The sequence below is a fragment of the Pinus tabuliformis genome, chromosome 3_1 (genome assembly GCF_031772625.1).
Source record: "Pinus tabuliformis cultivar Carrire ecotype Pingquan chromosome 3_1, CPIR1, whole genome shotgun sequence".
Taxonomy (NCBI): Eukaryota; Viridiplantae; Streptophyta; class Pinopsida; order Pinales; family Pinaceae; genus Pinus; species Pinus tabuliformis.
This window is the reverse complement of record NC_142301.1, coordinates 518,182,748-518,194,283: the sequence shown is the minus strand read 5'-3', so window position 1 is coordinate 518,194,283 and position 11,536 is coordinate 518,182,748. Positions and strand designations below refer to the sequence as shown.

Sequence of the window (11,536 nt, the reverse complement as noted above, 5' to 3'; positions counted from 1 at the left end):
CAAAATTAACTCCCAAGTTGAGATAAGGGAACAAGAGTATAGTCCAAGCCCATTCTTTCCGTCGAATCCCACCACTAATCCATGTCCAAATGTGTCCAAGAAAAGCAAGCATAAACATCCAATTACATAATGAGAAGTCATACCTTTGGGGTTGGAAGGCCTACCTTCAAACATACGATCATAACATATGAGCGAGAGCACACAAGGGCTGACTCAAATGGCGGAGAACGGTGGCACATAGAGTTATCAGATGGCTGCAAGGGGTTACTGGCTAAAGACAAATCTAGGAGAAAATTTCTCCTATAGGGGTCACTCACTAGTGGTGGGTAACAGGTCCCAAAATAAAAAAATTCTCCACTGATTACCAATCGTCTAAAGAATTTTTCGCAATTGAAAGGAAGGAAGGGACGCTAAGTGATATAACCTAGACACTAGGCCAGGTAGAGACTCAAAATATTTTGTTGCAATATTAAAACCCAAATGCGATCCTTTGGCCTCACTGCAAAACTAGGGGATTTCTTGGGGAACTACATTTTGGTCTTTTGAAGAGAAACATCCAAGGACAAATCCTTTGGTTCAAAACCATCGCCTAGAATACCCTTGGACTAAGTTGCCCCATGTCTTTGCCACCCATTTGGAGAAACAACTGATTGTGACAGTCACCTTAATATGCATATCAGATCAGACTCCTAGTAGGGAGCATTCTCAAGTGAACCCATGGGCATATGCCAGTGAGAATGGTAGAGGGAGTGGATCCTGAATTAGGATAGCTGGAACAGGCAAAGGCCTTGAGAGAAATACATGTGGCATGAAGGGATTCTATTTTAAGCCCAAAAGAGTCTGCCTTGGTCGATCTAGAGGAACCTAAAGGAAGGGTCGAAGCTGCAAAAGGAGCTGGATTGAAGAGACATTATAATACTCGAATTTTAGAAAGTTATGATATGACGAAAACAATAATTTTTACAGGATCCCAAAACATAATTTCATTTATTATATAAATATTTTTCAAGTACAAAAATGCTATTTTATTGCAAAACAATTCAAGATCCTTTCTATGCATCTTTGATGCAGGAATTTTTGTCATGGTTTCTGAACATAGTTGTAGGTTAATTAAAACTAGTTTATCCTAGTATTAGCAAATGTAGGTTAATTAAAACTGGTTTATCCTAGTATTAGCAATGGAGTAGATACATCGTACTTGAGTAAATAGCCCATAGAAATCCTGGTGATTATTATTCTAAATTCTCTCTTCCCATGGTAACAGTGAACTACTTGGTAAGCACCAAGGGACTATTCATTTATTAGCTAATGAAGAAAAAAGGTGATCAGCATAATAATCAATTTCAATCATCCAATAACTGCAAAAAAATGAATTGTGCCAAATAAAAGCAAATGAGTTGTTCCACCAACTAGAATGTATATTGTATATTATATTATAATATTTTTTGACGATTTGAAGGTTCTACATTTTGGCTTTTTCGCCAAAATCTGGTGATAACTTTTTTGGCAAGACTGATTTTTTGTTGTTTAAAATGTGCCTTCAAATACATAAATGGATTCAGCACCCTGAAAAAACCCCAAGGCACTTGGATTGACAGCACACAGCTCAAACTTGTGATTCTAACAAATTCCTGCCGGATTTCAGGCAAAATTGACCGGAAAACATGACAAGAAAAGGGCCAAAACATAGAAGAGTTAGACAGCAGCATATTTTTCCAGTGCATCTCTGTAATTACTCAAAGCAATAAATAACAACATTTCTGTCCCATGTGTTTATTGCAATACTAATCATGTGCAGAGCAACCTGAGATGCATTACACATCAAATGCATTTGGCGACCATATGGAGTGAGGAAGAACCTTGTATGGATTCAGAATACCATTGATGTCTAGAAGTTTCTTGAAGGAAGCCATTATTTGCACCTGTATTGCAAGAACAACATATATATCAAAATCTGTAGAGAAATTTAGTACAGTCAGCAGCACATGTGATGATATTGACTCCACGACCCATCCTTAGACTTGTTTTGAATTATGAATATCAAGGAGTTTAAAGCATATTGTCAACCATACACGATCCCAAGGAAGATTATGCTGGATATAAATTGAAGGAAACATACGGCTCAATATTCTTGATTTTGTCCTGCGAATTCCATACCATACATACCAGATGGACCCAATTGCATGCACCATAATATTCTTTAGATAAATAGATTTTAGGAATGAACCTACTAAAACCAACTGAAATAACAATAGGGGTAAAAGGGACAATTATAGCAACAAAGATAGCCAGTTTCAAACAGATGTTACCGCTTCAGCAGGTTTGCTGTAATATATTTCATTAGCTTTCATCAAACCCAGTCCATGCTCTGCACTAATGCTGCCTCTGTGACGTGCAGTCCATTCGTATACAAAAGGCTCAATTTGTTCCAATATCTGTATAGAAAATGGAGGTAGTCAACAGCCAAATCTTACAAGTAATGTGCAGATAGGTAAGATTAATCCCATGCATTCTTACCCTCGTGGATCTACTGTCAAAACAGAGAACTGTAAGCATAGACTCATTTAAATATTAGTCAGACATTAAATTGCATAATGTAGTTGCAAAGCACCTTGTCATCATATTTGGGAGCTGATATATTCAGATGTAGGTTACCATCTCCAAGATGACCATACCCCAGAACTTTAACTGATTCACCTGCCAACGTTCCAATAAAGTAGAATGAATGACTGGATCGGGATTTTCTCAAGTTATAATAGACATAGATCTGTAAGAAGATTGAAAAAGACATGTAAACACTAAATGATGTTCACACTAATCTACTGTTCAATAAGTGGGCACGGAATATTATCTATACAAAATTGTGTTATGAATAAAATATATATAAATATAAATAATGATGATAATTGTAATAATGATTAATTAATTAGTGATTAGTATTGAAGAGGCAGGTCTCTAAGGACATGACCGTTTGTAAAGGGGTACCCAATGGAGAAATCTAAAGGGCAATGATTAGAGTGATTTCTCTTTTATTGATAATTGCTTGTGATGTCTTTTTACTTTTCTTACTTATTTAGCTTTTTTACTTATTATTATATTTGTGTATCATCAAACAGCGACCAAAACAAGAAGAACAATAACACAAAATATAGGCTGCAAGCCAGGGCCAAAACCTCTCCACTTGAGAGGAAAACCCGCAAATCTCTTCTTTTCTTATAGATTCTTCAATTGAAGAATTCCAAGACCTCTAGACCAAGACCAATACCCATCAAGACCAAGTCCAACCTTTCCGGATGATGTGCATCCTTTGTCAAGCCAAACCCAGTCAAATCTCTTCTAGTAGCACAACTTTGACCTCCAGCTGCAGAATTTCGGCTTCTACTGCAGGCTTGAAATTTTCGGCCCTCCTGCGGCAGCTGCTGCCACACGTGTGAGCATCTTTTGGCCTCCCAAGGCTTCCTCATACCTTTCTTACTTATTATTACATTTGTGTATCATCAAACAACTACCAAAACAAGAAGAACAATAACACAAAATATTGTTGATTTGGGGTAGTATCGGATGTGCTCTAGCCATGAAAATTGGTGGAGGAATGGTCTGGGGAAATTCCACCCGGTTAGAGAGATATTAAAATAATTGATATTTTTAATGGGTTCCTAAGTCTAAACTTAGGAAAATAAAAATATTAATGAGTAATAATATAAAACTGGGTGAGAATCTTCTAAAAGACATGGATCAAGCCAAATCTAATCTTAGCCATTGATTAGAGATTTACTCTCGGCAATTGAAGACTCAACAAGAGAAGTGTAAGAGGAGGCTTGAGGGTCAGTTGGAGATACACCAAGATTGATCAGTTAGTTTGATTCTCTAGAGCGGGGTTTGCTGAGAGAAATCGAACAAGTGATCTGAGTTGCAGCGAGGCGTAGTGAATGCATAGCAGAGAGGAAGAGATAGTGCCGAAGGACCAGCGCAGAGCCAGTAGGAGCCATGTAGAGGGCCGAAATGATTGCGCAGAGGCTAGTAGGGCCTGCGTGGGTGACACAGAAGGCTAGAGAGCCAATGTAGAGCAGCAGAATGCTGACGCAAGGGGCTTCTAAGTGACGCAAATGCCAAGAGGGCTAATGCAGAGCTTCAGAGAAGCGTCAGAGAGATTTTCGTGGAGCAGACTTGCTGAATATCTGCTTTCGAAGAGAGAGAGGTATTACTGCCAGATTGATTTCTCTGTTGGATGAGCCAGTTTGGCACCCTAGTTGTACTCAAGAAAGCTGCTTAATAATAAAACCCTCAGAACTGCTGCACCAGTTTTCCCAAGTTGGGTTTTTCCGGAGATGATTGTCCAAAAATAACGGTGTCCCTTGTGTGTTTGTCTATTCTTTCAGTTGATGATTTGTAGATGGTTGAGATTGCATTTGTGTTTATTTTTAGTATTTATATGGTTAAATAACTTGTTAAGAAATTAAACAAGTAGGTGAAATAAACCAGATAGTGCAAGAATAATTTCTAACGGGTTAGACTTAGAAATTTCAACATGGTATCAGAGCGTTGTAGATCACAAGAGAGCTGAAGGCATCAACGGAAATCAGAAAATTTGCAGTAGAAACAGTTGTCCCGAGAAACAGAGTTGTTCCTATGTAGAAAGCAGCAGAGAAGGAGTGACGCAGAGGGCCTGCGTCATCAGTTTGAGCCAAAGAGAGGGCCAGCGTAGAGGCATAGGAAGGCAGAAGAGGCTCACAAAGAGCCACATCATCCTGCTCAGCCAGGTAGGAGTGACGCAGTTAGCCAGAGGAGCGATTCAGCCTTGCCAGGATTGCGTAGAACAAAGAGGCTCAGTTTCTTTAGCTGTTGGGGCCTAGGGAGTTGTGGGCAGATTGTGGTTTGTGAAGTTGGTGGGGTGTTGTTGCTGTCGAAGTAGAACAATACCTAACGGGACAAAACCAAGGTTGAGGGAGTCGCTACCTAGGAAAATTTCTAGCCAAGAAATCCATATCAGTGTTGCAGGAGAAAAGGGGATTGGATAGGAGCGTTTCGACAGTTGGCAGGAGGATTTCCAGAGGGAAATCAAGACTCAGAGGGAGTAGAGGAGAGGATTTCCAAGAGGGAAATCGAGACTCAAAGGGAGTCTAAGAGAGAACTTCCAGGAGGGAAGTCAAGATTTAGAGGGAGTCGAAGAGAAGAGCGAAGATGGAAATGAACGAACTGAGGGATCAAGACAAGTTGGACGGGGCATCCAACTTTGTCATCTAGAAGGCCAGGATCCTGTCTGTTCTGGATAAACATCGCATCAAGGCCTTCGCCTTGAGAACTGTGGCTATCCTAGTCGACCCAGCTGATAGGTAAGAGGATGCAATGGCCAAGGCAAAGTGCATAATCCTTGATGGAGTCAAGGATCATATAGTTCAACATATTGCCGAGAAGAACACGACAAAGGAAATGTGGGATACCTTGACGACATTGTATCAAGGCACTTCTGTGCAGAGAAAGATGCTACTAGAGAATCAGTTGTAGTTGTATCAGATGCAGAAGGGGGAGTAGATAGATCTATACCTCATTAGGTTGCAGGAGATTCAAGACCAACTTACTTCCGTAGGGGCCACGCTGGATCAAGAGTTCATGGTGAGAACCACCCTAAATGAAGTCTCCGAGGAGTGGGAGACATTTGTCCAAAGCATTTTGGGCAGAGCTAATCTTCTAGGATGGGAAGAGACGTGGGCAGCTCTTCGCCAAGAAGAGATCAGACGGCTGAACAAGGCGGGAAGTAGCAACAAAGGAGGTCGAATCAAGAAAGAGGAGGAGGAGGATGTGGCTCTGGCATCTATGGGATAGTAGGGGAAGAGACAGAAGAAGGACATCTCCAAGTTAAAGTGCTTCCATTATGGGGAGTTGGGCCATTATGCAACCCAGTGTCCCAGGAAGAAAAATAAGGGAGAAGCTTTTGACTCCAAGGCAGCTCCAGCTAAGGCAGAGAAAAAAGTCTAGACAGATGACGACTGTGCCATGAGTGCTCATGCACCTCTAGAGAAGAGGTGGGGTGACATCGAGCTGTAGTCAAGAGGACTACAAGAGATGTGGGGCAGGATCCTTGAGGTACCCAAACTCTTGGATCATATCCAGCTACGGGAGCCCCGAGTGACAGTAGCAGGATGATGGATGTCAGTAGAAGCAAGATGCGGATGGAGCGGCAGAACAATGCTAGAGTGCAGGGATCTGTAGCAGCGCAATGAGGGTTGCAGCAGTGCGAGAGGCACAGTGGAGGTTGCAACAATGCAGAAAGGCACAGAGGTGTTTGCAGTAGTGCGAGAGGCACAAAGTTGTTGTAGCAACGTAGAGGCAATAGAGGGAGCACAGGATAGCAGCAGAGGGAGCTTCAGCATCAGGAGGGCTTCTAGCCTAACAAGGATGTCAGTAGTAGGGTAGATTAGTTACTTCTCAGTAATTGAGTTGCAGTGCAGCAATAGCAGTGGTAGTGCTATGGGTAGCACAATGCAGCATGATGAGAGAGCGCTGTAGTGCAGATGCAGTGTTGGGAGGAAGGACCAGCAACATCACAGATGCAGAGGGAGTTGCAGTACAGATGTAGTAGTGGCAGTGGCAGAGCCATGGGCAGCAATGCAGAGGATGTTGGGTAGCAAGCCAAGCATGAACACACATACCGATGCCGGATGATCAAGGTGATGTTCAGTGGTGGAGCATTACTAGAGAACATTCCTCACTAAGAAGGAGTGTTGACAGTTGGAATTAGTTCCTTCCAACACTCCCCCTTAATTCCAACTATATAAAACATACTCTTAATTGATATGCCTGCTGGTCTAAGTCTCAGCTAGGCTTACAACATAATTTGGATTTTCTACAACGCACAACTTACTTCTACATATTTCAAATTTAGCCTTTCCAAGAGGCTTGGTGAATATGTCAGCCACATTTTCATTTGTATTACAATATGATAAGTCAATTTCTTTTGATTGCAATTTTTCTCTTACAAAATGATGTTGTGTGTCAATGTGTTTTGTCCTTGCATGATATATGGGATTATTTGCCAATTTGATAGTGCTTTGATTGTCACATCTAATTACTGTAGGTGCTTGTTGTGTTTCTCCAACATCTTCAAGTATCCTCTTAAGCCATATTGCTTCACAGGTAGCACTGCATAATGCTTTATACTCAGCTTCAGTGGATGACAATGAAACAATTGGTTGTTTCTTACTGCTCCATGATATTGGTCCTGAACCAATATTGAACACGTATCTAGTAGTAGATTTCCTATCATCTAGATTTCCAGCCCAGTCAGAATCAGAATAACCTGCCAATTCAACATCAAATTCATCAGTATACATAATACCAAAATTAAGTATTCCTTTCAAATATCGAAGGACTTTCTTTGCTGCTTTCCAGTGGCTTTCACAAGGCTTAGCCATGAACTGACTAAGTATGCTGACAGAATATGCTATATCTGGCCTGGTAGTGGTGAGATAGTTCAGACTTCCCACCAGTTGACGGTACATAGTTCCATTCACCTCTTTGGTTCCATCATCACTGCACAATTTGACATTCTGTTCTAAAGGAGTAGATGTTGCCTTGCATTCAATCATATTGAATCTTTTAAGGATTTCCCTTGTATATTTGCTTTGTGTGATTAATGTCTTACCAGATTCCCTCCAAACTTCAAGACCTAAACAATAATGCAATTCACCAAGATCCTTCATCTCAAATACATGTGACAACTGATTTTTAATTTCTTCAATCAACTTGCATGCATTTCCTGTTATGATAAGATCATCAACATATACAAATATTAAAGCAACATTCTTGCCTTCATCTTCCTTGATGTATAAGTTAGGATCATTTTTGCTTCTCATAAAAGAAAGAATCAATTTTCACATACCATGATCTTGGTGCTTGTTTCAAGCCATATAAAGCTTTCTTTAACCTGCAAACCAGATGCTCCTGTCCCTGTTTTACAAACCCTTCAGGCTGAACTAAATAAACTTCTTCTTTTAACTCACCATTCAAAAATGCAGATTTGACATCTAACTGATGCATTTTCCAATTATATTTTGTAGCTAATGCAATCATGATTCTAATTGTGTTCAACTTAGCCATAGGTGCAAAAGTATCTTCCTGGTGCAGCAATGCCACCTCCAGAAACTATTGGTTGCAAAAGGATATTCACAAAAGGAGGGAATTGATTATGAAGACACTTTTGCACCTGTAGCTAAGTTGTACACAATTAAAATCATGATTGCATTAGCTACAAAATATAATTGGAAAATGCATCAGTTAGAAATTAAATCTGCATTTTTGAATGGTGAGTTAAAATAAGAAGTTTATTTAGTTCATCCTGAAGGGTTTGTAAAACAGGGACAGGAGCATCTGGTTTACATGTTAAAGAAAGCTTTATATGGCTTGAAACAAGCACCAAGATCATGGTATGTGAAAATTGATTCTTTCCTTTATAATAAGCAAAAATGATCCTAACTTATACATCAAGGAAGATGAAGGCAAGAATGTTGCTTTAATATCTGTATATGTTGATGATTTTATCATAACAGGAAATGCATGCAAGTTGATTGATGAAATTAAAAATCAGTTGTCACATGTATTTGAGATGAAGGATCTTCTGGAATTGCATTATTGTTTAGGTCTTGAAGTTTGGAGGGAATCTGGTAAGACACTAATCACACAAAGCAAATATACAAGGGAAATCCTTAAAAGATTCAATATGATTGAATGCAAGGCAACATCTACTCCTTTAGAACAGAATGTCAAATTGTGCAGTGATGATGGAACCAAAGAGGTGAATGGAACTATGTACCGTCAACTGGTGGGAAGTCTGAACTATCTCACCACTACCAGACTAGATATAGCATATTCTGTCAGCATACTTAGTCAGTTCATGGCTAAGCCTTGTGAAAGCCACTGGAAAGCAGCAAAGAAAGTCCTTCGATATTTGAAAGGAACACTTAATTTTGGTATTATGTATACTGATGAATTTGATGTTGAATTGGCAAGTTATTTTGATTCTGACTGCGCTGGAAATCTAGATGATAGGAAATCTACTACTGGATACATGTTCAATATTGGTTCAGGACCAATATCATGGAGTAGTAAGAAACAACCAACTGTTTCATTGTCATCCACTGACGCTGAGTATAAAGCATTATGCAGTGCTACCTGTGAAGCAATATGGCTTAGGAGATACTTGAAGATGTTCGAGAAACACAACAAGCACCTACAGTAATCAGATGTGACAATCAAAGCACTATCAAATTGGAAAATAATCCCATATATCATGCAAGCACGAAACACATTGACACACAACATCATTTTGTAAGAGAAAAATTGCAATCAAAAGAAATTGACTTATCATATTGTAATACAAATGAAAATGTGGCTGACATATTCACCAAGCCTCTTGGAAAGGTTAAATTTGAAATGTGTAGAAGTAAGTTGTGTGTTGTAGAAAATCCAAATTATGTTGTAAGCCTAGCTGAGACTTAGACCAGCAGGCATATCAATTAAGAGTATGTTTTATATATTTGTTATATAGTTGGAATTAAGGGGGAGTGTTGGAAGGAACTATTCTAACTACCCACATTATTACAGAGGCTGGAATTCAACAGAAGCTTTAAATGCAGGATCTAGAATTTGTTGACAATGGGCAAGCTTCCTGAAGAATCCACCGCCCCAATCAATCTCCAGAACTTTCTCTGTCCTATATAAATATTTGTTTAATCAGCGAATGAAGGCAAGTTGTTGTTGAGTTCTGAGTTTGAGTCTCTGCTCTCTGATATTGACTTGAGGTAGCATCGAATGTGCTCTAGCAATGAAAATTGGTGGAGAGGATAAAGCACATGAGATCTCCAAGACCCAGAAATGGTTTGGGGAAATTCCACCCGATCAGAGAGATATTAAAATAATTAATATTTTAATGGGTTCCTAAGTCTAAACTTAGGAAAATAAAAATATTAATGGGTATTAATATAAAACTGGGTGAGAATGTTCTAAAAGACATGGATCAAGCCAAATCTAATCTTAGCCGTTGATTAGAGATTTAATCTCGGTCATTGAAGACTCAACAAGAAAAGTATAAGAGGAGACTTGAGGGTCAGTTGGAGATACACCAAGATTGATCAGTCAGTTCGATTCTCTGGAGCGCGGTTTGCTGAGAGAAATCAAATAAGTGATTTGAGTTGCAGCGAGGGGCAATGAGTGCATAGTAGAGACTCGAGAGGCAGAGATAGTGCCGAAGGACCAACGCAGAGGTAGAGGAGGCTACGCAGAGCCAACAGGAGCCACGTAGAGGTCCAGAGTGATTGTGCAGAGGCTAGCAGGGCCTGCGTGGGTGCCACAGAAGCCCAGAGAGCCAGTGCAGAGTAGCAGAAGGCTGACGTAGGGGGCTTCTAAGCGACGCAGGGGCCAGTAGGGCTGACGCAGAGCTTCAGAGAAGCGTCAGAGAGATTTTCGTGTAGCAGGCTCGCTGAATATCTGCTTCCGAAGAGAGGTATTACTACTAGATTGATTTCTCTGTTGGGTGAGCCAGTTTGGCACCCTAGTTGTACTCAAGAAATTTGTTTAATAATAAAACCCTCAGAACTGTTGCACCGGTTTTCCCAAGTTGGGTTTTTCTGGGGATGATTGTCCAAAAATAACGATGTCCCTTGTGTGTTTGTCTATTCTTTCAGTTGATGATCTGTAGATGGTTGAGACTGCATTTGTGTTTATTTTCAGTTTTTATATGGTTAAATAACTTGTTAAGAAATTAAACAAGTAGGTGAAATAAACCAGATAGTGTAGGAAGAATTTCTAACGGGTTAGACTTAGAAATTTCAACAAATATAGGCTGCAGGCTAGGGCCAAAACCTTTCCACTTAAGAGGAAAACCCACAAATCTCTTCTCTTCTTATAGATTCTTCAATTGAAGAATTCCAAGACCTCTAGACCAAGACCAATACCCTTCAAGACTAAGTCCAACGTTTCCGGATGATGTGCTTCTTTTGTCAAGTCAAACCTAGTAAAATCTCTTCCAGTAGCACAACTTTGACTTCCAGCTACAGAATTTCGGCCTTTACTACAGGTCTGAAATTTTCGGCCCTCCTGCAGCAGCTGCTACCACACATGTGAGTTCTTTTGGCCTCCCAAGGCTTCTTCAGACCTTCTCTTGGCTTTCTCTTCCTTCTGGAGCTTGAGGATGGCGTATTGTGAACTTCGTTGATCTTCTTTCCCTTCCTTCTTTGAGGTCAAACCTACAGAAGAAAAACCCGAGACTAGCTACAGAAACCCTAGCCTTCCTTCACACGTGTAAGAGAGAAATAGCCCAAAGGCAAGTCTCCTTCATCCTCTTCCTTCTTCGTTGCCTTATTCTTCTTTTTCCTTTGCTGGAATGAGTGAGTGATGAATGTGACCCAAGGAGGTCGAGTTCCTCTTTTATATAGGCTTCTTAAGGTGGACGTGGCTCCTCAAATTACGCTGACTTCCCAGCTACTAAGCCGACTTGGTCATGAAGGGTACTTTGACAGTTTAATGACAAAAATAATTTTCT

At 40.1% G+C, this 11,536-nt stretch overlaps 1 protein-coding gene across 3 annotated transcripts in view; it reads right to left on the bottom strand.

Moving 5' to 3' along the window:
• Positions 1-1,393: 1,393 nt before the first annotated feature.
• LOC149188087 (D-2-hydroxyglutarate dehydrogenase, mitochondrial-like) overlaps positions 1,394-11,536 on the bottom strand; it is a 544,264-nt gene continuing 534,121 nt past the window's right edge. For all 3 annotated transcript variants that reach the window (XM_089411563.1, XM_089411562.1, XM_089411564.1), the window contains 3 exons: positions 2,612-2,697; positions 2,310-2,435; positions 1,394-1,922 (listed from right to left, as the gene is read on the bottom strand). In XM_089411563.1, coding sequence (XP_089267689.1) covers positions 1,815-1,922; positions 2,310-2,435; positions 2,612-2,697 — 320 coding nt within the window. In that variant the 3' untranslated portion in view covers positions 1,394-1,814. The remainder of the gene's footprint in view (positions 1,923-2,309; positions 2,436-2,611; positions 2,698-11,536) is intronic.